Source organism: Nerophis ophidion, linkage group LG18 (genome assembly GCF_033978795.1).
Source record: "Nerophis ophidion isolate RoL-2023_Sa linkage group LG18, RoL_Noph_v1.0, whole genome shotgun sequence".
NCBI classification, from domain to species: domain Eukaryota; kingdom Metazoa; phylum Chordata; class Actinopteri; order Syngnathiformes; family Syngnathidae; genus Nerophis; species Nerophis ophidion.
In genome coordinates, this window is record NC_084628.1 from 48,580,249 (window position 1) to 48,606,736 (window position 26,488).

Sequence of the window (26,488 nt, forward strand, 5' to 3'; positions counted from 1 at the left end):
GGAGGTGTGTTACTGCTGAAGATGGTGGGGGACTCACTTGGACACCAGGTGTGTGTCACAAGAGGTGGAGGTGTGTTACTGCTGAAGATGGTGGGGGACTCACTTGGACACCAGGTGTGTGTCACAAGAGGTGGAGGTGTGTTACTGCTGAAGATGGTGGGGGACTCACTTGGACACCAGGTGTGTGTCACAAGAGGTGGAGGTGTGTTACTGCTGAAGATGGTGGGGGACTCACTTGGACACCAGGTGTGTGTCACAAGAGGTGGAGGTGTGTTACTGCTGAAGATGGTGGGGGACTCACTTGGACACCAGGTGTGTGTCACAAGAGGTGGAGGTGTGTTACTGCTGAAGATGTGGGGGACTCACTTGGACACCAGGTGTGTGTCACAAGAGGTGGAGGTGTGTTACTGCTGAAGATGGTGGGGGACTCACTTGGACACCAGGTGTGTGTCACAAGAGGTGGAGGTGTGTTACTGCTGAAGATGGTGGGGGACTCACTTGGACACCAGGTGTGTGTCACAAGAGGTGGAGGTGTGTTACTGCTGAAGATGGTGGGGGACTCACTTGGACACCAGGTGTGTGTCACAAGAGGTGGAGGTGTGTTACTGCTGAAGATGGTGGGGGACTCACTTGGACACCAGGTGTGTGTCACAAGAGGTGGAGGTGTGTTACTGCTGAAGATGGTGGGGGACTCACTTGGACACCAGGTGTGTGTCACAAGAGGTGGAGGTGTGTTACTGCTGAAGATGGTGGGGGACTCACTTGGACACCAGGTGTGTGTCACAAGAGGTGGAGGTGTGTTACTGCTGAAGATGGTGGGGGGACTCACTTGGACACCAGGTGTGTGTCACAAGAGGTGGAGGTGTGTTACTGCTGAAGATGGTGGGGGACTCACTTGGACACCAGGTGTGTGTCACGAAGAGGTGGAGGTGTGTTACTGCTGAAGATGGTGGGGGACTCACTTGGACACCAGGTGTGTGTCACAAGAGGTGGAGGTGTGTTACTGCTGAAGATGGTGGGGGACTCACTTGGACACCAGGTGTGTGTCACGAGAGGTGGAGGTGTGTTACTGCTGAAGATGGTGGGGGACTCACTTGGACACCAGGTGTGTGTCACGAGAGGTGGAGGTGTGTTACTGCTGAAGATGGTGGGGGACTCACTTGGACACCAGGTGTGTGTCACGAGAGGTGGAGGTGTGTTACTGCTGAAGATGGTGGGGGACTCACTTGGACACCAGGTGTGTGTCACAAGAGGTGGAGGTGTGTTACTGCTGAAGATGGTGGGGGACTCACTTGGACACCAGGTGTGTGTCACAAGAGGTGGAGGTGTGTTACTGCTGAAGATGGTGGGGGACTCACTTGGACACCAGGTGTGTGTCACAAGAGGTGGAGGTGTGTTACTGCTGAAGATGGTGGGGGACTCACTTGGACACCACATGTGTGTCACAAGAGGTGGAGGTGTGTTACTGCTGAAGATGGTGGGGGGACTCACTTGGACACCCATGTGTGTCACAAGAGGTGGAGGTGTGTTACTGCTGAAGATGGTGGGGGACTCACTTGGACACCAGGTGTGTGTCACAAGAGGTGGAGGTGTGTTACTGCTGAAGATGGTGGGGGACTCACTTGGACACCAGGTGTGTGTCACAAGAGGTGGAGGTGTGTTACTGCTGAAGATGGTGGGGGACTCACTTGGACACCAGGTGTGTGTCACGAGAGGTGGAGGTGTGTTACTGCTGAAGATGGTGGGGGACTCACTTGGACACCAGGTGTGTGTCACAAGAGGTGGAGGTGTGTTACTGCTGAAGATGGTGGGGGACTCACTTGGACACCAGGTGTGTGTCACGAGAGGTGGAGGTGTGTTACTGCTGGAAGATGGTGGGGGACTCACTTGGACACCAGGTGTGTGTCACAAGAGGTGGAGGTGTGTTACTGCTGAAGATGGTGGGGGACTCACTTGGACACCAGGGTGTGTGTCACAAGAGGTGGAGGTGTGTTACTGCTGAAGATGGTGGGGGACTCACTTGGACACCAGGTGTGTGTCACAAGAGGTGGAGGTGTGTTACTGCTGAAGATGGTGGGGGACTCACTTGGACACCAGGTGTGTGTCACAAGAGGTGGAGGTGTGTTACTGCTGAAGATGGTGGGGGACTCACTTGGACACCAGGTGTGTGTCACAAGAGGTGGAGGTGTGTTACTGCTGAAGATGGTGGGGGACTCACTTGGACACCAGGTGTGTGTCACAAGAGGTGGAGGTGTGTTACTGCTGAAGATGGTGGGGGACTCACTTGGACACCAGGTGTGTGTCACAAGAGGTGGAGGTGTGTTACTGCTGAAGATGGTGGGGGACTCACTTGGACACCAGGTGTGTGTCACAAGAGGTGGAGGTGTGTTACTGCTGAAGATGGTGGGGGACTCACTTGGACACCAGGTGTGTGTCACAAGAGGTGGAGGTGTGTTACTGCTGAAGATGGTGGGGGACTCACTTGGACACCAGGTGTGTGTCACAAGAGGTGGAGGTGTGTTACTGCTGAAGATGGTGGGGGACTCACTTGGACACCAGGTGTGTGTCACAAGAGGTGGAGGTGTGTTACTGCTGAAGATGGTGGGGGACTCACTTGGACACCAGGTGTGTGTCACAAGAGGTGGAGGTGTGTTACTGCTGAAGATGGTGGGGGACTCACTTGGACACCAGGTGTGTGTCACAAGAGGTGGAGGTGTGTTACTGCTGAAGATGGTGGGGGACTCACTTGGACACCAGGTGTGTGTCACAAGAGGTGGAGGTGTGTTACTGCTGAAGATGGTGGGGGACTCACTTGGACACCAGGTGTGTGTCACAAGAGGTGGAGGTGTGTTACTGCTGAAGATGGTGGGGGACTCACTTGGACACCAGGTGTGTGTCACAAGAGGTGGAGGTGTGTTACTGCTGAAGATGGTGGGGGACTCACTTGGACACCAGGTGTGTGTCACAAGAGGGTGGAGGTGTGTTACTGCTGGAGATGGTGGGGGGACTCACTTGGACACCAGGTGTGTGTCACAAGAGGTGGAGGTGTGTTACTGCTGAAGATGGTGGGGGACTCACTTGGACACCAGGTGTGTGTCACAAGAGGTGGAGGTGTGTTACTGCTGAAGATGGTGGGGGACTCACTTGGACACCAGGTGTGTGTCACAAGAGGTGGAGGTGTGTTACTGCTGAAGATGGTGGGGGACTCACTTGGACACCAGGTGTGTGTCACGAGAGGTGGAGGTGTGTTACTGCTGAAGATGGTGGGGGACTCACTTGGACACCAGGTGTGTGTCACAAGAGGTGGAGGTGTGTTACTGCTGAAGATGGTGGGGGACTCACTTGGACACCAGGTGTGTGTCACGAGAGGTGGAGGTGTGTTACTGCTGAAGATGGTGGGGGACTCACTTGGACACCAGGTGTGTGTCACGAGAGGTGGAGGTGTGTTACTGCTGAAGATGGTGGGGGACTCACTTGGACACCAGGTGTGTGTCACGAGAGGTGGAGGTGTGTTACTGCTGAAGATGGTGGGGGACTCACTTGGACACCAGGTGTGTGTCACAAGAGGTGGAGGTGTGTTACTGCTGAAGATGGTGGGGGACTCACTTGGACACCAGGTGTGTGTCACAAGAGGTGGAGGTGTGTTACTGCTGAAGATGGTGGGGGACTCACTTGGACACCACATGTGTGTCACAAGAGGTGGAGGTGTGTTACTGCTGAAGATGGTGGGGGACTCACTTGGACACCACAGTGTGTGTCACAAGAGGTGGAGGTGTGTTACTGCTGAAGATGGTGGGGGACTCACTTGGACACCAGGTGTGTGTCACAAGAGGTGGAGGTGTGTTACTGCTGAAGATGGTGGGGGACTCACTTGGACACCAGGTGTGTGTCACAAGAGGTGGAGGTGTGTTACTGCTGAAGATGGTGGGGGGACTCACTTGGACACCAAGGTGTGTGTCACAAGAGGTGGAGGTGTGTTACTGCTGAAGATGGTGGGGGACTCACTTGGACACCAGGTGTGTGTCACAAGAGGTGGAGGTGTGTTACTGCTGAAGATGGTGGGGGACTCACTTGGACACCAGGTGTGTGTCACGAGAGGTGGAGGTGTGTTACTGCTGAAGATGGTGGGGGACTCACTTGGACACCAGGTGTGTGTCACGAGAGGTGGAGGTGTGTTACTGCTGAAGATGGTGGGGGGACTCACTTGGACACCAGGTGTGTGTCACAAGAGGTGGAGGTGTGTTACTGCTGAAGATGGTGGGGGACTCACTTGGACACCAGGTGTGTGTCACGAGAGGTGGAGGTGTGTTACTGGTGGAGATGGTGGGGGACTCACTTGGACACCAGGTGTGTGTCACAAGAGGTGGAGGTGTGTTACTGCTGAAGATGGTGGGGGACTCACTTGGACACCAGGTGTGTGTCACAAGAGGTGGAGGTGTGTTACTGCTGAAGATGGTGGGGGACTCACTTGGACACCAGGTGTGTGTCACAAGAGGTGGAGGTGTGTTACTGCTGAAGATGGTGGGGGACTCACTTGGACACCAGGTGTGTGTCACAAGAGGTGGAGGTGTGTTACTGCTGAAGATGGTGGGGGACTCACTTGGACACCAGGTGTGTGTCACAAGAGGTGGAGGTGTGTTACTGCTGAAGATGGTGGGGGACTCACTTGGGACACCAGGTGTGTGTCACAAGAGGTGGAGGTGTGTTACTGCTGAAGATGGTGGGGGACTCACTTGGACACCAGGTGTGTGTCACAAGAGGTGGAGGTGTGTTACTGCTGAAGATGGTGGGGGACTCACTTGGACACCAGGTGTGTGTCACAAGAGGTGGAGGTGTGTTACTGCTGAAGATGGTGGGGGGACTCACTTGGACACCAGGTGTGTGTCACAAGAGGTGGAGGTGTGTTACTGCTGAAGATGGTGGGGGACTCACTTGGACACCAGGTGTGTGTCACAAGAGGTGGAGGTGTGTTACTGCTGAAGATGGTGGGGGACTCACTTGGACACCAGGTGTGTGTCACAAGAGGTGGAGGTGTGTTACTGCTGAAGATGGTGGGGGACTCACTTGGACACCAGGTGTGTGTCACAAGAGGTGGAGGTGTGTTACTGGTGGAGATGGTGGGGGACTCACTTGGACACCAGGTGTGTGTCACAAGAGGTGGAGGTGTGTTACTGCTGAAGATGGTGGGGGACTCACTTGGACACCAGGTGTGTGTCACAAGAGGTGGAGGTGTGTTACTGCTGAAGATGGTGGGGGACTCACTTGGACACCAGGTGTGTGTCACAAGAGGTGGAGGTGTGTTACTGCTGAAGATGGTGGGGGACTCACTTGGACACCAGGTGTGTGTCACAAGAGGTGGAGGTGTGTTACTGGTGGAGATGGTGGGGGACTCACTTGGACACCAGCGAGAAGGCCTCGGCACACACCGCCGGGCACGCCACCAGTCTGATCAGCACGTGTTGGGCGGCGGCCTGGAAGTGTGCTCGCGTCACCTTCTCCAGCACGGAGGCCAAGGTGGCCACGTCGCCGGCCTTCGCGCTCGGGTCCCCGCCAACCGTGTCCAGAATGTTCCCCCCGTGCACAACCAGCAGCAGAACCTGGGTCCCACATTTGGAATTCTACAAAAACATAAAATTGGAGCCATTTGAATGTGACTCTGTTAAGCAGAGTACAAAAACAGTGAAGTTGTCAGCTTGTGTAAATGCTAAATAAAAAGAGAATACAACAAATCCTTTTCAACTTATATTTAATTGAATAGACTGCAAAGACAAGATATTTCATCTTCACACTGACAATCGTTATTATATTTGCAAATAATCATGAACTTAGAATGGAATGGCAGCAACACATTGCAAAAAAGGCATTTTTACCAGTGTGTTACATGGCCTTTCCTTTGAACAACACTCAGTAACTGAGGAGACACATTTTTGAAGTGGAATTCTTTCCCATTCTTGCTGGATGTACAGCTTTAGTTGTTCAACAGTCTCCTGCCTCATATTTAGCCTGCACACATTTTCAATGTCTGGACTACAGGCAGGCCAGTCTAGTACCCGCACTCTTTTACTCTGAAGCCACACTGTTGTAACACCTGGCTTGGCATCATCTTGCTGAAATAAGCAGGGGCGTCCATGAAAAAGTTGTTGCTCCAAAACCCGTATGTACCTTTCAGCATTAATGGTGCCTTCACAGATGTGTAAGTTAGCCATGCCTTGGCCACTATTATCAATCAATCAATCAATATTTACTTATATAGCCCTAAATCACTAGTGTCTCAAAGGGCTGCACAAACCACTACGACATCCTCGGTAGGCCCACATAAGGGCAAGGAAAACTCACACCCAGTGGGACGTCGCTGACAATGATGACTATGAGAACCTTGGAGAGGAGGAAAGCAATGGATGTGGAGCGGGTCTAACATGATACTGTGAAAGTTCAATCCATAATGGATCCAACACAGTCGCGAGAGTCCAGTCCAAAGCAGATCCAACACAGCAGCGAGAGTCCCGTTCACAGCGGAGCCAGCAGGAAACCATCCCAAGCGGCGGCGGATCAGCAGCGCACAGATGTCCCCAGCCGATACACAGGCAATACACCCCCATACCATCAGACATGCTGCCTAAAGCACTTTCACCCTAGAACAATCCAGGTGGTTCTTTTCCGTTTTGGTCCGGAAGACACCACATCCACAGTTTCCAAAACAATTTGAAACATGGACTTGTCAAACCACAGATCACTTTTCCACTTTACATCAGTCCATCTTAGATGAGCTCAGGCGCAGCGAAGATTTATTGGGTGTTGTTGATAAATGGCTTTGGCTTTGCAGAGTAGAGTTTTAACTTGCACTTACAAATGTAGCAACCAAATGTAGTTACTGACAGTGTTTTTTTTAAGTGTTCCTGATCCCATGTGGTAATATCCTTTACACAGTAATGTCGTTTTTGGATGCAGTAGCGCCTGAGAGAATCAAAATGTGTAATATCATGGCTTACATGCAGTGATTTCTCCAGATTCTCTGAACCTTTTGATGATATTACAGAGTGTAGATGGTGAAATCCCTAAATTCCTTGCAATAGCAGCTTGAGAAATGTTGTTCTTCAACAATTTGCTCAGGCATTTGTTGACAAAGTGGTGACCTTCGCCCCGTCCTTGTTTGTGAATGAGTGAGCATTTCATGGAAGCTGCTTTTATAGCCAATCATGGCACCCACCTGTTCCCAATTAGCCTGTTCACCTGTGGCATGTTTCAAATAAGTCTTTGACGAGCATTCCTCAACTTTCTCACTCTTCTTTGCCACCTGTGCCAGCTTTTTTGAAACATGTTCCAAATGAGCTAATATTTGCAAAAAAAAACACTAAAATGTCGCAGCTTGCTGCAAGGTTTGTTTCTCTGGGATGCAATAAATCACTCCAGAGAGGACTTGCAGGTAGGAACATATTCTAATCTTCTCAAGAAATCTTGGCAGGGCATGAGGTAAACACCTAGCATAAACTACAGCATTGCATGACACAAACAACAAGGCCAGGCTGACTGACTGGCAAAGGCAGGCTTAAATAATGTCTCATGATTAGAGCCAGGTGAGCGTCCTGAACACAAGAGGCAGGTGAAACTTATACGCAACCGTGGCAACCAAAACAAACAAGAGTGCACAAAAAGCAGGAACTAATGGAGTCCGAAACTAACAGAACAGAACAAAAACCTGATCCGGACCACAGATCATGACAACTTAGTATTTGGTTGTGTGAGAAAACTCTGGCTTTCTGACTTTGGTGGAGGGGAAACAAATATTAACACACAGCTGAGGTAGTCATGACATCATCATCATGATGAGGCCTCTTTTCAGCAGTAGTTAACTCACAGCCCACCTGTGTCAGCAGGTGTGTATAGTCCTCGTCTATCACGGACCTGCAGACGTCTTCCACAGTCGTGTCCAAGTCACTAAGTATTGACTTGCTTTAGTCTTTGCTTTCTTTGCACAATCTGAAGAAGAGTCATTTGGATTTGCTAAAGTTTATTGATCAGTTTTGTTGAGCTACTTTCATAGTGTTCTGCCTCCAAGAGAACTTTACTTTGTAGTTTTCTCAGCCCTTTCTATTTATAGCTTTTTGCTGCAGTTAATCGTAGATTGTTGTTGGTTTTTTTTATTATTATTAGATCCGTGTAGATTTTGCTATCGGCTATTTCCCTCCCTCCAGAGTCATTTCCCCTTTATTGTTTTCCTCCCAGGCTTCACGGTGGCAGAGGGGTTAGTGCGTCTGCCTCACAATACCAAGGTCCTGAGTAGTCCAGGGTTCAATCCCGGGCTCGGGATCTTTCTGTGTGGAGTTTGCATGTTCTCCTCGTGACTGCGTGGGTTCTACTCCGGCTTCCTCCCACCTCCAAAAACATGCACCTGGGGATAGGCCCCTCCCACCTCCAAAGACATGCACCTGGGATAGGCCCCTCCCACCTCCAAAGACATGCACCTGGGGATAGGCCCCTCCCACCTCCAAAGACATGCACCTGGGGATAGGCCCCTCCCACCTCCTAAGACATGCACCTGGGGATAGGTTGATTGGCAACACTAAATGGTCCCTAGTGTGTGAATGTTGTCTGTCTATCTGTGTTGGCCCTGCGATGAGGTAGCGACTTGTCCAGGGTGTAAACCCACCTTCCGCCTGATTATAGCTGAGATAGGCACCAGCGCCCCCCACCACCCCAAAGGGAAGAGGCGGTAGAAAATGGATGGATGGAGGTTTTCCTCCCTGCGCTACATTTCCTTTTTATTCCTGTGTTCAAGTCCCGAGTTCATAGCCATTTGTATTTATTCACTCCATCTGAAGAGAGTTCTCAGAAACTGTTGAATAAAAAAACCCTGCTTCAATCATTTCCCGCCTGCAACGGAGTTCTCATTCTTGGCAAGGCCTAACAAAACATTGTGGATGCAAATACAAGAAGTGAGTCCCCACAATTGGAACCAAAATGCATTTATAACATTGTTATCAAATACTTTTTGGTCACATTTGCTTAAATAAAACAAGATAAATATTTGGAGTGTTTTTTACTTTTTTTACCTTTCTGTAATAGTATCAAGCAGCACTATCTGTCCTCCATTAAACATCACCTTCATGTTGTCTTGAAGTCCAGGTTATAGAAGTATTCGATGTTTGATATATAATCCTCCATTTTGTTATTTTAGTTCATTTAAAGCAGTAAAACAATGTTTTTGCATCTGACAAAAACAAAAAGTTGTCAGCTTGTGTAAATGCTAAATAAAAAGAGAATACAACAAATCCTGTTCAACTTATATTCAATTGAATAGACTGCAAAGACAAGATATTTCATCTTCACACCGACAAACGTTCTTATTTTTTGCAAATATTGGCTCATTTGGAATGTGATGTCTGCAACATGTTTCAAAAAAGCTGGCACAAATGGCAAAAAAGACTGAGGTGGGTGCCATGATTGGCTATAAAAGCAACTTCCATGAAATGCTCACTCATTCACAAACAAGGACGGGGCGAGGGTCACCACTTTGTCAAAAAATGCCTGAGCAAATTGTTTAAGAACAACATTTCTTGAGCAGCTATTGCAAGCAATTTAGGGCTTTCACCATCTATGCTCCGTAATATCATCTAAAGGTTCAGAGAATGTGGAGAAATCACTGCACATAAGCCATGATATTATGCACCTTGGACCCCTCAGGCGGTACCGCATCAAAAAGCGACATTCGTGTGTAAAGGATATCACCACATGGGCTCAGGAACACTTCAGAAAACCACTGTCAGTAACTACAGTTGGTCGTTACATCTGTAAGTGCAAGTTAAAACTCTACTATGCAAAGCAAAAGCCATTTATCAACAACACCCAGAAACGCCGACGGCTTCACTGGGCGCCGAGCTCATCTAAGATGGACTGATGCAAAGTGGAAAAATGTACTGTGGTCTGACGAGTCCACGTTTCAAATTGTTTTTGGAAACTGTGGACGTTGTGTCCTCTGGAACAAAGAGGAAAAGAACCATCCGGATTGGGTGAAAGTGTTCTAGGCAGCATGTGTGATGGTATGGGGGTGTATTAGTGCCCAAGGCATGGGTAACTTACACATCTGTGAAGGCACCATTAATGCTGAAAGGTACATACAGCTTTTGGAGCAACATATGTTGCCATCCAAGCAACATTATCATGGACGCCCCTGCTTATTTCAGCAAAACAATGCTAAGCCAGGTGTTACAACAGCATGGCTTCTTAGTAAAAGAGTGCAGGTACTAGACTGGCCTGCCTGTAGTCCAGACATTTAGAATGTGTGATGCGTAGTGCAGCCTAACCCTCCAGCTTGTCTTTTCTCTATTTTCAAGTAGGATTATCCAGAATAAAGATGGCAGACTTACACTAAAAACATTCAACAAGCTGTAGATTGTAAAGTGTACAAAGTACAAGGTCACGGTACAAAATGCTATCTACATACAAGATTTTAGCAACATTGTGCAAGCTGGTTTTCTCTCCTATAGTCAAACTTTTATTCAAGGATTTAGAATCTAAAACTTTTTTTTTTTTTTTTACATTTGTTCTAAATCTTGTTTCTTTGTCAATGGAATTCTTGCTAAAAGTTCCTGAGAGGAGACTTGTCTGAAGAACAACAGCATGCAAAGTGGTAGGTGACCTGCGGAGAAGACTAACCAACTAGATTACTGATCCTACCTCTAAGTCCTCCAGTCCCTCGGTGCTGCTCTGGGGGTCACAGCGTGGGTCTGCAAGGTGATAGAGACCCTCTGGAATGGGGAAATACAAAAACAAATGTAAAGAATTGTGTCACTTAGGGTTGTACGGTATACTGCTATTAGTATAGTATAGTACCACCACACTAATGAATCATATACTATACCACCTCTGAAAAGCATTGGTCCCTCACCCGTCGTATCACGCAGGACGCTTTGAGACATGGCTAGCAGTAACTACTTCCATATCACTAATCTGTGTCTCCATGGAGACAAATTAAGTGGGATTATTTCAAACATCAACAACCCTGGAAGAAGTGTGACAGCTCTGCATGCTTCACTCGCCACCGCAGCACATCCAAGCCATCATGGTGGAAGAGGAAGAACTTGTCTACATTTCACAAAGTCAAGACAAGATTACATTAAATCAATCATCAACCGTTAAATTTGAACACACTGATCACATGTGAATGAAGGGCATACTTAGTCGACAGCCATACAGGTCACACTAAAAGTGAACAACGCTAACACTGTCGTAAACCTGTGAAACCACACTAAACAAAGAAGACGTAGAACGGCAGGTTTTATGTTTCATTTGACACCACTGCTCTGATCCTACTATTGGTCATACCCCGTGTGCCTCCCGTACACTGGGGGGCGCTGTTTTATAAATGTACTGCTTCTCCGGTTGACCTATGACATCTCACCAAAACAAGCCTTCTTTGCAGCTCCTTACAAGTTAACTGCCCAGTTTTGTCATACCTGATTAGTTGTCACACCTATATTACTTATATTAGCCTACTATCAAAATGATTTTAAAAGTGTTATATAAGTGTTGTAATGAAGACAACACATGATGTAAGTGTCTATATTAGCCTACTATCAAAATGATTTTAAAAGTGTTATATAAGTGTTGTAATGAAGACAACACATGATGTAAGTGTCTATATTAGCCTACTATCAAAATTACTGTACAAGTCTTATATAAGTGTTATAATGAAGGCAACACATGATGTAAGTGTCTATATTAGCCTACTATCAAAATTACTGTACAAGTCTTATATAAGTGTTATAATGAAGGCAACACATGATGTAAGTGTCTATATTAGCCTACTATCAACATGACTTTAAAAGACTTATATAAGTGTTATAATGAAGACAACACATGACGTAAGTGTCTATATTAGCCTACTAACAAAATGACTTGAAAAGTCTTATATAAGTGTTATAATGAAGACAACATATGATGTAAGTGTCTAAATCAGCTATAATAGCCTACTAACAAAATAACTTTAAAAGTCTTATATAAGTGTTATTCCATTTTCACTTATTTTTGAAAAAGCCACAAAAGAAGGAGGTGGCGGCCCAGATGTTGAGTTTGACACATGTGCGCCATGTGATGAGCTAAAAATAAACACACACAAGAGAGAATAAAACCTAAAATTCGGTACGAGCAGAACTGCAAAAATAAAATGTGCCTAAAGGCTGCCTGCCTCTTTTCTCCTTGATTTAGTACAATACTGTTTTTCTTTGAATTGCCGCCGGGGCGCTAATTAATTTGAAACCTCTTCTCCCTCTGGCGTTTACCAAAGGCATGCAGTAAATTTAGGCCTGCGCTTATAAATTTGAGTGTGATGTAAGGATACATCATGAAAAGCACATTTAATAAAAAAAAAACGTTATTATGGTCTTACCTTTACTTATAAATGAAGTCCATGTGCAGCTCCTTCTGATCAAAAGCATCGATAACTTGTTTATAGAAGTCTTCCTTATCTTTCTTCAGTTTTAAAAGACTCTCTGTCTCGATGGAGATCTTCCTTTATTACCTCCTGCTTCGATTGAAAGTCCAGTTTAGAAAACTGTTTTATTTTAGATATGTAATCCTCCATGTTAAAAGTGCAAGCGAAAGGAAAAAAACACTCTTGCTGCTTGTTGTCACTTCTTCTGCAGCCGAGTAGTCGCAAGAAGGATCACTAGCGCCCTCTACCACCAGGAGGCAGGAGTCATTTAATGACTCATATTTGACACACGCAGCTACGGTATATTAATAAAACATAGCTTCTTACTGTTCTTTTTAGCATATTCAATAGCTTGGACCTTAAATCCTACTGAATAGCTCTTAATCTTCTTCCTTTTATGAGATTTCAAATGATTGAAATCAGCCTCCTCCATTTTGAAAATGATGACAGGTGAAGTGTCACTCGTGACGTGACGAGTTTGACCCGGCGGAAATTCTAGGCATATGCTAATTATTTGGCGAAACGAGCCGGCAGTAATGCTAAGCATGCGCTAATTGTTTAGCGAAAGGAGTTTGACCCGGCAGTAATTCTCGGCAGGTGCATACTATATACCCGGCGGCAATTCAAGGAAATATGGTAATCCAAAATAAAAAACACTCTTCCCTGTATTTGCTTTTAGCTGGCCTGGAGCACAAAGAAGAAAAGAGCATTATTTAATGGAGAGCGTCCCTGTGTGCAGAAAAGGAGCTGGCAGAGGAAGGAAGGTGTGAGAATACAAATGAAGTTGTCTGACTGAGTCCAGCCGCACGCTGCTTGTGGAAGGAAGACAAGTCCCAGAAGAAGACTCGCCATACCTTCTCCACCCTGGACTACATTTACAGCTTGAGTGGCATTTTATTCCCCTGGTAGATCATATTGCTGGAAAGTGCTGCTGCTAGCGAGGCTTATTATGTTGTCAGCGTCACCAAACGTCCTGTTTAGTTCACTAAAAACCCAGCAGTGAGGATTATTGAGCAGGAGAACCTGGACCACATGTTTAGTTCACTAAAAACCCAGCAGTGAGGATTATTGAGCAGGAGAACCTGGACCACATGTTTAGTTCACTAAAAACCCAGCAGTGAGGATTATTGAGCAGGAGAACCTGGACCACATGCTGGGATCACTAAAAACCCAGCAGTGAGGATTATTGAGCAGGAGAACCTGGACCACATGTTTAGTTCACTAAAAACCCAGCAGTGAGGATTATGGAGCAGGAGAACCTGGACCACATGTTTAGTTCACTAAAAACCCAGCAGTGAGGATTATGGAGCAGGAGAACCTGGACCACATGTTTAGTTCACTAAAAACCCAGCAGTGAGGATTATTGAGCAGGAGAACCTGGACCACATGTTTAGTTCACTAAAAACCCAGCAGTGAGGATTATTGAGCAGGAGAACCTGGACCACATGTTTAGTTCACTAAAAACCCAGCAGTGAGGATTATTGAGCAGGAGAACCTGGACCACATGCTGGGATCACTAAAAACCCAGCAGTGAGGATTATTGAGCAGGAGAACCTGGACCACATGTTTAGTTCACTAAAAACCCAGCAGTGAGGATTATGGAGCAGGAGAACCTGGACCACATGTTTAGTTCACTAAAAACCCAGCAGTGAGGATTATGGAGCAGGAGAACCTGGACCACATGTTTAGTTCACTAAAAACCCAGCAGTGAGGATTATTGAGCAGGAGAACCTGGACCACATGTTTAGTTCACTAAAAACCCAGCAGTGAGGATTATTGAGCAGGAGAACCTGGACCACATGTTTAGTTCACTAAAAACCCAGCAGTGAGGATTATTGAGCAGGAGAACCTGGACCACATGCTGGGATCACTAAAAACCCAGCAGTGAGGATTATTGAGCAGGAGAACCTGGACCACATGTTTAGTTCACTAAAAACCCAGCAGTGAGGATTATGGAGCAGGAGAACCTGGACCACATGTTTAGTTCACTAAAAACCCAGCAGTGAGGATTATGGAGCAGGAGAACCTGGACCACATGTTTAGTTCACTAAAAACCCAGCAGTGAGGATTATTGAGCAGGAGAACCTGGACCACATGTTTAGTTCACTAAAAACCCAGCAGTGAGGATTATTGAGCAGGAGAACCTGGACCACATGTTTAGTTCACTAAAAACCCAGCAGTGAGGATTATTGAGCAGGAGAACCTGGACCACATGCTGGGATCACTAAAAACCCAGCAGTGAGGATTATTGAGCAGGAGAACCTGGACCACATGTTTAGTTCACTAAAAACCCAGCAGTGAGGATTATTGAGCAGGAGAACCTGGACCACATGTTTAGTTCACTAAAAACCCAGCAGTGAGGATTATTGAGCAGGAGAACCTGGACCACATGTTTAGTTCACTAAAAACCCAGCAGTGAGGATTATTGAGCAGGAGAACCTGGACCACATGCTGGGATCACTAAAAACCCAGCAGTGAGGATTATTGAGCAGGAGAACCTGGACCACATGTTTAGTTCACTAAAAACCCAGCAGTGAGGATTATGGAGCAGGAGAACCTGGACCACATGTTTAGTTCACTAAAAACCCAGCAGTGAGGATTATGGAGCAGGAGAACCTGGACCACATGTTTAGTTCACTAAAAACCCAGCAGTGAGGATTATTGAGCAGGAGAACCTGGACCACATGTTTAGTTCACTAAAAACCCAGCAGTGAGGATTATTGAGCAGGAGAACCTGGACCACATGTTTAGTTCACTAAAAACCCAGCAGTGAGGATTATTGAGCAGGAGAACCTGGACCACATGCTGGGATCACTAAAAACCCAGCAGTGAGGATTATTGAGCAGGAGAACCTGGACCACATGCTGGGATCACTAAAAACCCAGCAGTGAGGATTATTGAGCAGGAGAACCTGGACCACATGTTTAGTTCACTAAAAACCCAGCAGTGAGGATTATTGAGCAGGAGAACCTGGACCACATGCTGGGATCACTAAAAACCCAGCAGTGAGGATTATTGAGCAGGAGAACCTGGACCACATGTTTAGTTCACTAAAAACCCAGCAGTGAGGATTATTGAGCAGGAGAACCTGGACCACATGTTTAGTTCACTAAAAACCCAGCAGTGAGGATTATTGAGCAGGAGAACCTGGACCACATGCTGGGATCACTAAAAACCCAGCAGTGAGGATTATTGAGCAGGAGAACCTGGACCACATGTTTAGTTCACTAAAAACCCAGCAGTGAGGATTATTGAGCAGGAGAACCTGGACCACATGCTGGGATCACAGCATCTCCCACCTAGGCCTTCACTCCTGTCCCACTTCACTGCTTACCTCGCAAAATACCAACACCCCGAAAGGGACAAGCGGTAGAAAACGGATGGATGGATGGATATCACGCGTCGATGGTGGAAATAAAAAATTTAAAAATAAATCTAAAAAAATGTTTTTAATAAAAATAAAGATTTCATCTTTCATGTTTTCAGTTTGAGAACTTTTTTCCCCTCTTTTTTTTACTTTTATTTTATTGTAAGTGGATCGGCTACTTTGAAGACCCTCCTTAAAACCCATTTTTATTCACCGGCTTTTAACCCAGCATGAGACTTTAAACTGTTTTTAACTGCTTTTTATCCAACAAATTGTTCTTAGGGTAATTTGTACTTGCTTTTTCAATGTGTATTTTACTTTTGTTTTGAATGTTATTTTTTAGTCCTTTGCTTCTATTTCTTGGTGGTTCTTCAACTCTGCTTCTTTTTTAAAGGCCTTTATAAATAAAGTTGGTATGTTATAGTAAGACTTGGTCATTTAAAAGCATCACTGCACATCATTGAGGCAGATACACGTCTGATGTTGAAGGTCTGCATGTGGCCTGCAGGCAAAGGATGACGTTTAAAAGGTTGTGCAAAAGATGACGTTTAAAAGGTTGTGCATAAGATGACGTTTAAAAGGTTGTGCATAAGATGACGTTTAAAAGGTTGTGCATAAGATGACGTTTAAAAGGTTGTGCAAAAGATGACGTTTAAAAGGTTGTGCATAAGATGACGTTTAAAAGGTTGTACATAAGATGACGTTTAAAAGGTTGTGCATAAGATGACGTTTAAAAGGTTGTGCATAAGATGACGTTTAAAAGGTTGTGCATAAGATGACGTTTAAAAGGTTGTGCAAAAGATGACGTTTAAAAGGTTGTGCATAAGATGACGTTTAAAAGGTTGTGCATAAGATGACGTTTAAAAGGTTGTGCATAAGATGACGTTTAAAAGGTTGTGCATAAGATGACGTTTAAAAGGTTGTGCAAAAGATGACGTTTAAAAGGTTGTGCATAAGATGATGTTTAAAAGGTTGTGCATAAGATGACGTTTAAAAGGTTGTGCATAAGATGACGTTTAAAAGGTTGTGCATAAGATGACGTTTAAAAGGTTGTGCATAAGATGACGTTTAAAAGGTTGTGCATAAGATGACGTTTAAAAGGTTGTGCATAAGATGACGTTTAAAAGGTTGTGCATAAGATGACGTTTAAAAGGTTGTGCATAAGATGACGTTTAAAAGGTTGTGCATAAGATGACGTTTAAAAGGTTGTGCAAAAGATGACGTTTAAAAGGTTGTGCATAAGATGACGTTTAAAAGGTTGTGCATAAGATGACGTTTAAAAGGTTGTGCATAAGATGACGTTTAAAAGGTTGTGCATAAGATGACGTTTAAAAGGTTGTGCATAAGATGACGTTTAAAAGGTTGTGCATAAGATGACGTTTAAAAGGTTGTGCATAAGATGACGTTTAAAAGGTTGTGCATAAGATGACGTTTAAAAGGTTGTGCATAAGATGACGTTTAAAAGGTTGTGCATAAGATGACGTTTAAAAGGTTGTGCATAAGATGACGTTTAAAAGGTTGTGCAAAAGATGACGTTTAAAAGGTTGTGCATAAGATGACGTTTAAAAGGTTGTGCAAAAGAAACCTTCTCAATCGAAGACACTTGGAGTTCTTTTTCAAGATACCGTGGGCCAAAATCGCCAAGTCATGCTGCTAAACTTCTGGTCAAAATGTGTTCTCTCTGCTTCTCTGGGAGTGTCTCAGTTGTCTTCTTCAAGCCAAAGAGTTGACATTTGTTGAGGCGTCCACAGTGATGGACGTGAGAAGAGCGATGGGAGAGACAGAAAGGATGCGAGCATGATGGGAAGAGAGAGGAAGCGGCCGAAGGGCGAAATCAGATCTGTGAGGAGAATGGAGAAGAAAAGAGGGATGGAGGAGTGATGGAGGAGCAGAGCGGGGCCATAAAGACTTCAGAGGAGGCGACAAATAGATTGAGATTAAAGGGCGGCTGTGAATGAGAGAAGTCGGCTTCACCTTTAAAGCTGGCCTGTGACAAAACGCTTTTAATTGTCCATAGATTTGTCAAACTGCAGCACACCCAAATGTCAGCCACAAGTCAGCAGTGAAAGAAGTCTTTTAAGTGTGGGAGACTCATTAGATGTTGGAGTCTTTTAAGTGAGATCATTAGATATTGTAGTCTTTTAAGTGTGGGAGACTCATTAGATGTTGTAGTCTTTTAAGTGAGATCATTAGATGTTGTAGTCTTTTAAGTTGGATCATTAGATGTTGTAGTCTTTTAAGTTGGATCATTAGATGTTGTAGTCGTTTAAGTTGGATCATTAGATGTTGTAGTCTTTTAAGTTGGATCATTAGATGTTGTAGTCTTTTAAGTTGGATCATTAGATGTTGGAGTCTTTTAAGTGTGATCATTAGATGATGTAGTCTTTTAAATGTGAGAGACTCGTTAGATGTTGTAGTCTTTTAAGTGTGAGAGACTCGTTAGATGTTGTAGTCTTTTAAGTGAGATCATCAGACGTTGTAGTCTTTTAAGTGTGATCATTAGATGTTGGAGTCTTTTAAATGTGAGAGACTCGTTAGATGCTGTAGTCTTTTAAGTGTGATCATTAGATGTTGGAGTCTTTTAAATGTGAGAGACTCGTTAGATGTTGTAGTCTTTTAAGTGAGATCATCGGATGTTGTAGTCTTTTAAGTGAGATCATTAGATGTTGGAGTGTTTTAAATGTGAGAGACTCGTTAGATGTTGTAGTCTTTTAAGTGTGATCATTAGATGTTGTAGTCTTTTAATTGTGAGAGACTTGTTGGATGTAGTCTTTTAGGTGTGAGAGACTTATTAGATGATGTAGTCTTTTAAGTGTGATCATTAAATGTTGTAGTCTTCTAAGTGTGATCATTAGATGTTGGAGTTTTTTAAATGTGAAAGACTCAGATGTTGTAGTCTTTTAAATGAGACTTGTTAGATGTTGTAGTCTGTATCAATATAGTTCTTGTCTCAAAGTAGATGTACTGTATCAATATAGGTCTTGTATCAAAGTAGGTGTACTGTATCAATATAGGTCTTGTCTCAAAGTAGATGTACTGTATCAATATAGGTCTTGTCTCAAAGTAGATGCACTGTATCAATATAGGTCTTGTCTCAAAGTAGATGTACTGTATCAATATAGGTCTTGTCTCAAAGTAGGTGTACTGTATCAATATAGGTCTTGTCTCAAAGTAGATGTACTGTATCAATATAGGTCTTGTCTCAAAGTAGATGTACTGTATCAATATAGGTCTTGTCTCAAAGTACGTGTACTGTATCAATATAGGTCTTGTCTCAAAGTAGATGTACTGTATCAATATAGGTCTTGTCTCAAAGTAGATGCACTGTATCAATATAGGTCTTGTCTCAAAGTAGATGTACTGTATCAATATAGGTCTTGTCTCAAAGTAGATATACTGTATCAATATAGGTCTTGTCTCAAAGTACGTGTACTGTATCAATATAGGTCTTGTCTCAAAGTAGATGTACTGTATCAATATAGGTCTTGTCTCAAAGTAGATGTACTGTATCAATATAGGTCTTGTCTCAAAGTAGATGTACTGTATCAATATAGGTCTTGTCTCAAAGTACGTGTACTGTATCAATATAGGTCTTGTTTCAAAGTAGATGTACTGTATCGATATAGGTCTTGTCTCAAAGTTCATGTACTGTATCAATATAGGTCTTGTCTCAAAGTAGATGTACTGTATCGATATAGGTCTTGTCTCAAAGTTCATGTACTGTATCAATATAGGTCTTGTCTCAAAGTAGATGTACTGTATCAATATAGGTCTTATCTCAAAGTAGATGCACTGTATCAATATAGGTCTTGTCTCAAAGTAGATGTACTGTATCAATATAGGTCTTGTCTCAAAGTAGGTGTACTGTATCAATATAGGTCTTGTCTCAAAGTAGATGTACTGTATCAATATAGGTCTTGTCTCAAAGTAGATGTACTGTATCAATATAGGTCTTGTCTCAAAGTAGATGTACTGTATCAATATAGGTCTTGTCTCAAAGTACGTGTACTGTATCAATATAGGTCTTGTCTCAAAGTAGATGTACTGTATCAATATAGGTCTTGTCTCAAAGTAGGTGTACTGTATCAATATAGGTCTTGTCTCAAAGTAGATGTACTGTATCGATATAGGTCTTGTCTCAAAGTAGATGTACTGTATCATTATAGGTCTTATCTCAAAGTAGATGCACTGTATCAATATAGGTCTTGTCTCAAAGTAGATGTACTGTATCAATATAGGTCTTGTCTCAAAGTACGTGTACTGTATCAATATAGGTCTTGTCTCAAAGTAAATGTACTGTATCAATATAGGTCTTGTCTCAAAGTAGATGTACTGTATCAATATAGGTCTTGTCTCAAAGTAGATGTACTGTATCAATATAGGTCTTGTCTCAAAGTAGATGTACTGTATCAATATAGGTCTTGTCTCAAAGTACGTGTACTGTATCAATATAGGTCTTGTCTCAAAGTAGATGTACTGTATCAATATAGGTCTTGTCTCAAAGTAGGTGTACTGTATCAATATAGGTCTTGTCTCAAAGTAGATGTACTGTATCGATATAGGTCTTGTCTCAAAGTAGATGTACTGTATCAATATAGGTCTTATCTCAAAGTAGATGCACTGTATCAATATAGGTCTTGTCTCAAAGTAGATGTACTGTATCAATATAGGTCTTGTCTCAAAGTACGTGTACTGTATCAATATAGGTCTTGTCTCAAAGTAAATGTACTGTATCAATATAGGTCTTGTCTCAAAGTAGATGTACTGTATCAATATAGGTCTTGTCTCAAAGTAGATGTACTGTATCAATATAGGTCTTGTCTCAAAGTAGATGTACTGTATCAATATAGGTCTTGTCTCAAAGTAGATGTACTGTATCAATATAGGTCTTGTCTCAAAGTACGTGTACTGTATCAATATAGGTCTTGTCTCAAAGTAGATGTACTGTATCAATATAGGTCTTGTCTCAAAGTAGGTGTACTGTATCAATATAGGTCTTGTCTCAAAGTAGATGTACTGTATCGATATAGGTCTTGTCTCAAAGTAGATGTACTGTATCAATATAGGTCTTGTCTCAAAGTAGATGTACTGTATCAATATAGGTCTTGTCTCAAAGTAGATGTACTGTATCAATATAGGTCTTGTCTCAAAGTACGTATACTGTATCAATATAGGTCTTGTCTCAAAGTAGGTGTACTGTATCAATATAGGTCTTGTCTCAAAGTAGATGTACTGTATCAATATAGGTCTTGTCTCAAAGTAGATGTACTGTATCAATATAGGTATTGTCTCAAAGTAGATGTACTGTATCAATATAGGTCTTGTCTCAAAGTAGATGTACTGTATCAATATAGGTCTTGTCTCAAAGTAGATGTACTGTATCAATATGGGTCTTGTCTCAAAGTAGGTGTACTGTATCAATATAGGTCTTGTCTCAAAGTAGATGTACTGTATCAATATAGGTCTTGTCTCAAAGTAGGTGTACTGTATCAATATAGGTCTTGTCTCAAAGTAGATGTACTGTATCAATATTGGTCTTGTCTCAAAGTAGATGTACTGTATCAATATGGGTCTTGTCTCAAAGTAGGTGTACTGTATCAATATAGGTCTTGTCTCAAAGTAGATGTACTGTATCAATATTGGTCTTGTCTCAAAGTAGATGTACTGTATCAATATAGGTCTTGTCTCAAAGTAGGTGTACTGTATCAATATAGGTCTTGTCTCAAAGTAGATGTACTGTATCAATATAGGTCTTGTCTCAAAGTAGGTGTACTGTATCAATATAGGTCTTGTCTCAAAGTAGATGTACTGTATCAATATAGGTCTTGTCTCAAAGTAGATGTACTGTATCAATATAGGTCTTGTCTCAAAGTAGGTGTACTGTATCAATATAGGTCTTGTCTCAAAGTAGGTGTACTGTATCAATATAGGTCTTGTCTCAAAGTAGGTGTACTGTATCAATATAGGTCTTGTCTCAAAGTAGGTGTACTGTATCAATATAGGTCTTGTCTCAAAGTAGGTGTACTGTATCAATATAGGTCTTGTCTCAAAGTAGATGTACTGTATCAATATAGGTCTTGTCTCAAAGTAGATGTACTGTATCAATATAGGTCTTGTCTCAAAGTAGATGTACTGTATCAATATAGGTCTTGTCTCAAAGTAGGTGTACTGTATCAATATAGGTCTTGTCTCAAAGTAGGTGTACTGTATCAATATAGGTCTTGTCTCAAAGTAGATGTACTGTATCAATATAGGTCTTGTCTCAAAGTAGGTGTACTGTATCAATATAGGTCTTGTCTCAAAGTAGATGTACTGTATCAATATAGGTCTTGTCTCAAAGTAGATGTACTGTATCAATATAGGTCTTGTCTCAAAGTAGATGTACTGTATCAATATAGGTCTTGTCTCAAAGTACGTGTACTGTATCAATATAGGTCTTGTCTCAAAGTAGATGTACTGTATCAATATAGGTCTTGTCTCAAAGTAGGTGTACTGTATCAATATAGGTCTTGTCTCAAAGTAGATGTACTGTATCGATATAGGTCTTGTCTCAAAGTAGATGTACTGTATCAATATAGGTCTTGTCTCAAAGTAGATGTACTGTATCAATATAGGTCTTATCTCAAAGTAGATGCACTGTATCAATATAGGTCTTGTCTCAAAGTAGATGTGCTGTATCAATATAGGTCTTGTCTCAAAGTACGTGTACTGTATCAATATAGGTCTTGTCTCAAAGTAAATGTACTGTATCAATATAGGTCTTGTCTCAAAGTAGATGTACTGTATCAATATAGGTCTTGTCTCAAAGTAGATGTACTGTATCAATATAGGTCTTGTCTCAAAGTAGATGTACTGTATCAATATAGGTCTTGTCTCAAAGTAGATGTACTGTATCAATATAGGTCTTGTCTCAAAGTACGTATACTGTATCAATATAGGTCTTGTCTCAAAGTAGATGTACTGTATCAATATAGGTCTTGTCTCAAAGTAGGTGTACTGTATCAATATAGGTCTTGTCTCAAAGTAGATGTACTGTATCGATATAGGTCTTGTCTCAAAGTAGATGTACTGTATCAATATAGGTCTTGTCTCAAAGTAGATGTACTGTATCAATATAGGTCTTGTCTCAAAGTAGATGTACTGTATCAATATAGGTCTTGTCTCAAAGTACGTGTACTGTATCAATATAGGTCTTGTCTTCTTGTCTCAAAGTAGATGTACTGTATCAATATAGGTCTTGTCTCAAAGTACGTGTACTGTATCAATATAGGTCTTGTCTCAAAGTAGGTGTACTGTATCAATATAGGTCTTGTCTCAAAGTAGATGTACTGTATCAATATAGGTCTTGTCTCAAAGTAGATGTACTGTATCAATATAGGTATTGTCTCAAAGTAGATGTACTGTATCAATATAGGTCTTGTCTCAAAGTAGGTGTACTGTATCAATATAGGTCTTGTCTCAAAGTAGATGTACTGTATCAATATGGGTCTTGTCTCAAAGTAGGTGTACTGTATCAATATAGGTCTTGTCTCAAAGTAGATGTACTGTATCAATATAGGTCTTGTCTCAAAGTAGGTGTACTGTATCAATATAGGTCTTGTCTCAAAGTAGGTGTACTGTATCAATATAGGTCTTGTCTCAAAGTAGATGTACTGTATCGAATATAGGTCTTGTCTCAAAGTAGGTGTACTGTATCAATATAGGTCTTGTCTCAAAGTAGGTGTACTGTATCAATATAGGTCTTGTCTCAAAGTAGATGTACTGTATCAATATAGGTCTTGTCTCAAAGTAGGTGTACTGTATCAATATAGGTCTTGTCTCAAAGTAGGTGTACTGTATCAATATAGGTCTTGTCTCAAAGTAGATGTACTGTATCGATATAGGTCTTGTCTCAAAGTAGGTGTACTGTATCAATATAGGTCTTGTCTCAAAGTAGGTGTACTGTATCAATATAGGTCTTGTCTCAAAGTAGATGTACTGTATCAATATAGGTCTTGTCTCAAAGTAGGTGTACTGTATCAATATAGGTCTTGTCTCAAAGTAGATGTACTGTATCAATATAGGTCTTGTCTCAAAGTAGGTGTACTGTATCAATATAGGTCTTGTCTCAAAGTAGGTGTACTGTATCAATATAGGTCTTGTCTCAAAGTAGGTGTACTGTTTCAATATAGGTCTTGTCTCAAAGTAGATGTACTGTATCAATATAGGTCTTGTCTCAAAGTAGATGTACTGTATCAATATAGGTCTTGTCTCAAAGTAGGTGTACTGTATCAATATAGGTCTTGTCTCAAAGTAGGTGTACTGTATCAATATAGGTCTTGTCTCAAAGTAGATGTACTGTATCAATATAGGTCTTGTCTCAAAGTAGATGTACTGTATCAATATAGGTCTTGTCTCAAAGTAGGTGTACTGTATCAATATAGGTCTTGTCTCAAAGTAGGTGTACTGTATCAATATAGGTCTTGTCTCAAAGTAGGTGTACTGTATCAATATAGGTCTTGTCTCAAAGTAGATGTACTGTATCAATATAGGTCTTGTCTCAAAGTAGATGTACTGTATCAATATAGGTCTTGTCTCAAAGTAGGTGTACTGTATCAATATAGGTCTTGTCTCAAAGTAGATGTACTGTATCAATATAGGTCTTGTCTCAAAGTAGATGTACTGTATCAATATAGGTCTTGTCTCAAAGTAGGTGTACTGTATCAATATAGGTCTTGTCTCAAAGTAGGTGTACTGTATCAATATAGGTCTTGTCTCAAAGTAGATGTACTGTATCAATATAGGTCTTGTCTCAAAGTAGATGTACTGTATCAATATAGGTCTGGTCTCAAAGTAGATGTACTGTATCAATATAGCTCTTGTCTCAAAGTAGATGTACTGTATCAATATAGGTCTTGTCTCAAAGTAGATGTACTGTGTCAATATAGGTCTTGTCTCAAAGTAGATGTACTGTATCAATATAGGTCTTGTCTCAAAGTAGATGTACTGTATCAATATAGGTCTTGTCTCAAAGTAGATGTACTGTATCAATATAGGTAGGTCTTGTCTCAAAGTAGGTGTACTGTGTCAATATAGGTCTTGTCTCAAAGTAGATGTACTGTATCAATATAGGTCTTGTCTCAAAGTAGATGTACTGTATCAATATAGGTCTTGTCTCAAAGTAGATGTACTGTATCAATATAGGTCTTGTCTCAAAGTAGATGTACTGTATCAATATAGGTCTTGTCTCAAAGTAGGTGTACTGTCACCACCTGTCACATCACACCCTGACTTATTTGGACTTTGTTGCAGTTTTCCTGTGTGTAGTGTTTTACTTCTTGTCTTGCACTCCTATTTTGGTGGCTTTTGTTGCTATTTTCCAGTAGCAGTTTCATGTCTTCCTTTGAGCGATATTTCCCACATCTACTTTGTTTTAGCAATCAAGACTGTTTAAGTTGTTTTTATCCTTATTTGTGTGGACATTGTTGATTGTCATGTCATGTTCAGATGTACTTTGTGGACGCCGTCTTTGCTCCACAGTAAGTCTTTGCAGTCGTCCAGCATTCTGTTTTTGTTTACTTTGCAGCCAGTTCAGTTTTAGTTTGGTTCTGCATAGTATTCCCTAACCTTCAATGCCTTTTCTTAAGGGAACTCACCTTTTGTTAATTTTTGGTTTAAGCATTAGACACATTTTTACCTGCACCCTGCTTCCCGCTGTTTCCCACATCTACAAAGCATTTAGCCACCTGCTGCCACCTACTGATATGGAAGAGTATTACACGGTCTCCAGACAGTACACACACTCAACAACAACACATCATTTGCAGACTATAATTACTGCTTTGCAAAACATATTTTTATCCCAAATAAGTAGAATATTGGTAGAATATGTTATTTTGAATTAGGCTACTGTTTGTAACAACTATTGTTTCAATGGAGATGACACCCTTCAAGTTTTTCTGGTGACAAACTGCCAATTAAATTGTCCAAAAAAGGCTTGTGGTAGGACAATGTGCACTTTGGCTACAATAGAGCACTTCACAGGTCATTGATGTTCAGTCACAGAAGACCGAGGAGGGGGTAGAAAAGCCACCTTTGGATCATCTCTGCAGGAGGTACTTACATCTCCACGGGAACACACTGAAGCCCAGACATTGGAAGCAACAGCTGGTTGTACAATTTCAAAGCTAGCCTCTGCAGGCCAAGCAGACAGAAGAAAGCTGCATCAAAAGAGTGCTTTAATGCCGAGTTTGATGCTGGATCCGAGTTAGGATGGAAGTCCAACACAAGTCTGACATCATTGGTTCCGAGGTTTGTCAGATAAATGTGTTAAACAAGTAAACTGTATTACAAGATACCATTATTATTATCAAATGTAAAATAAAGTGGAGAGTACTATTTGTGTCTTCAAGGTACATCTTTACATACCAGCGCACTTGCTGTGTGAGTTTCCTTCTCGTTTGTGTGTTATTGTGCTTGACTAATGGTCACGTTAACCATCTTGTATTGAGCAGTGTAGTGTGTGACACAGCTGTCTTACATTGCAGGACATTCCACATTCAGTTGAAAGACAAAGGAAAAAAACGGAACTCTTGTAGAGTTAATCATGCAAAGGTAGTAGATCTTCCTGCAAAAAGCAGATACGAGCAAAAAATCAAACTATGCAATGGAATAGATAGATAGACCTTATAAAAAAAGATAAGACCTTCTGG

The 26,488-nt window shown here is 42.4% G+C and overlaps 1 protein-coding gene across 2 annotated transcripts in view; it reads right to left on the reverse strand.

Annotated features, from left to right (window-relative positions):
- pitpnm3 (PITPNM family member 3) overlaps positions 1–26,488 on the reverse strand; it is a 166,837-nt gene that overhangs the window by 79,554 nt on the left and 60,795 nt on the right. For both annotated transcript variants that reach the window (XM_061878279.1, XM_061878278.1), the window contains exons 4-5: positions 10,675–10,745; positions 5,395–5,618 (exon numbers count right to left, since the gene is read on the reverse strand). In XM_061878279.1, the coding sequence (XP_061734263.1) occupies positions 5,395–5,618; positions 10,675–10,745 (295 nt within the window). The remainder of the gene's footprint in view (positions 1–5,394; positions 5,619–10,674; positions 10,746–26,488) is intronic.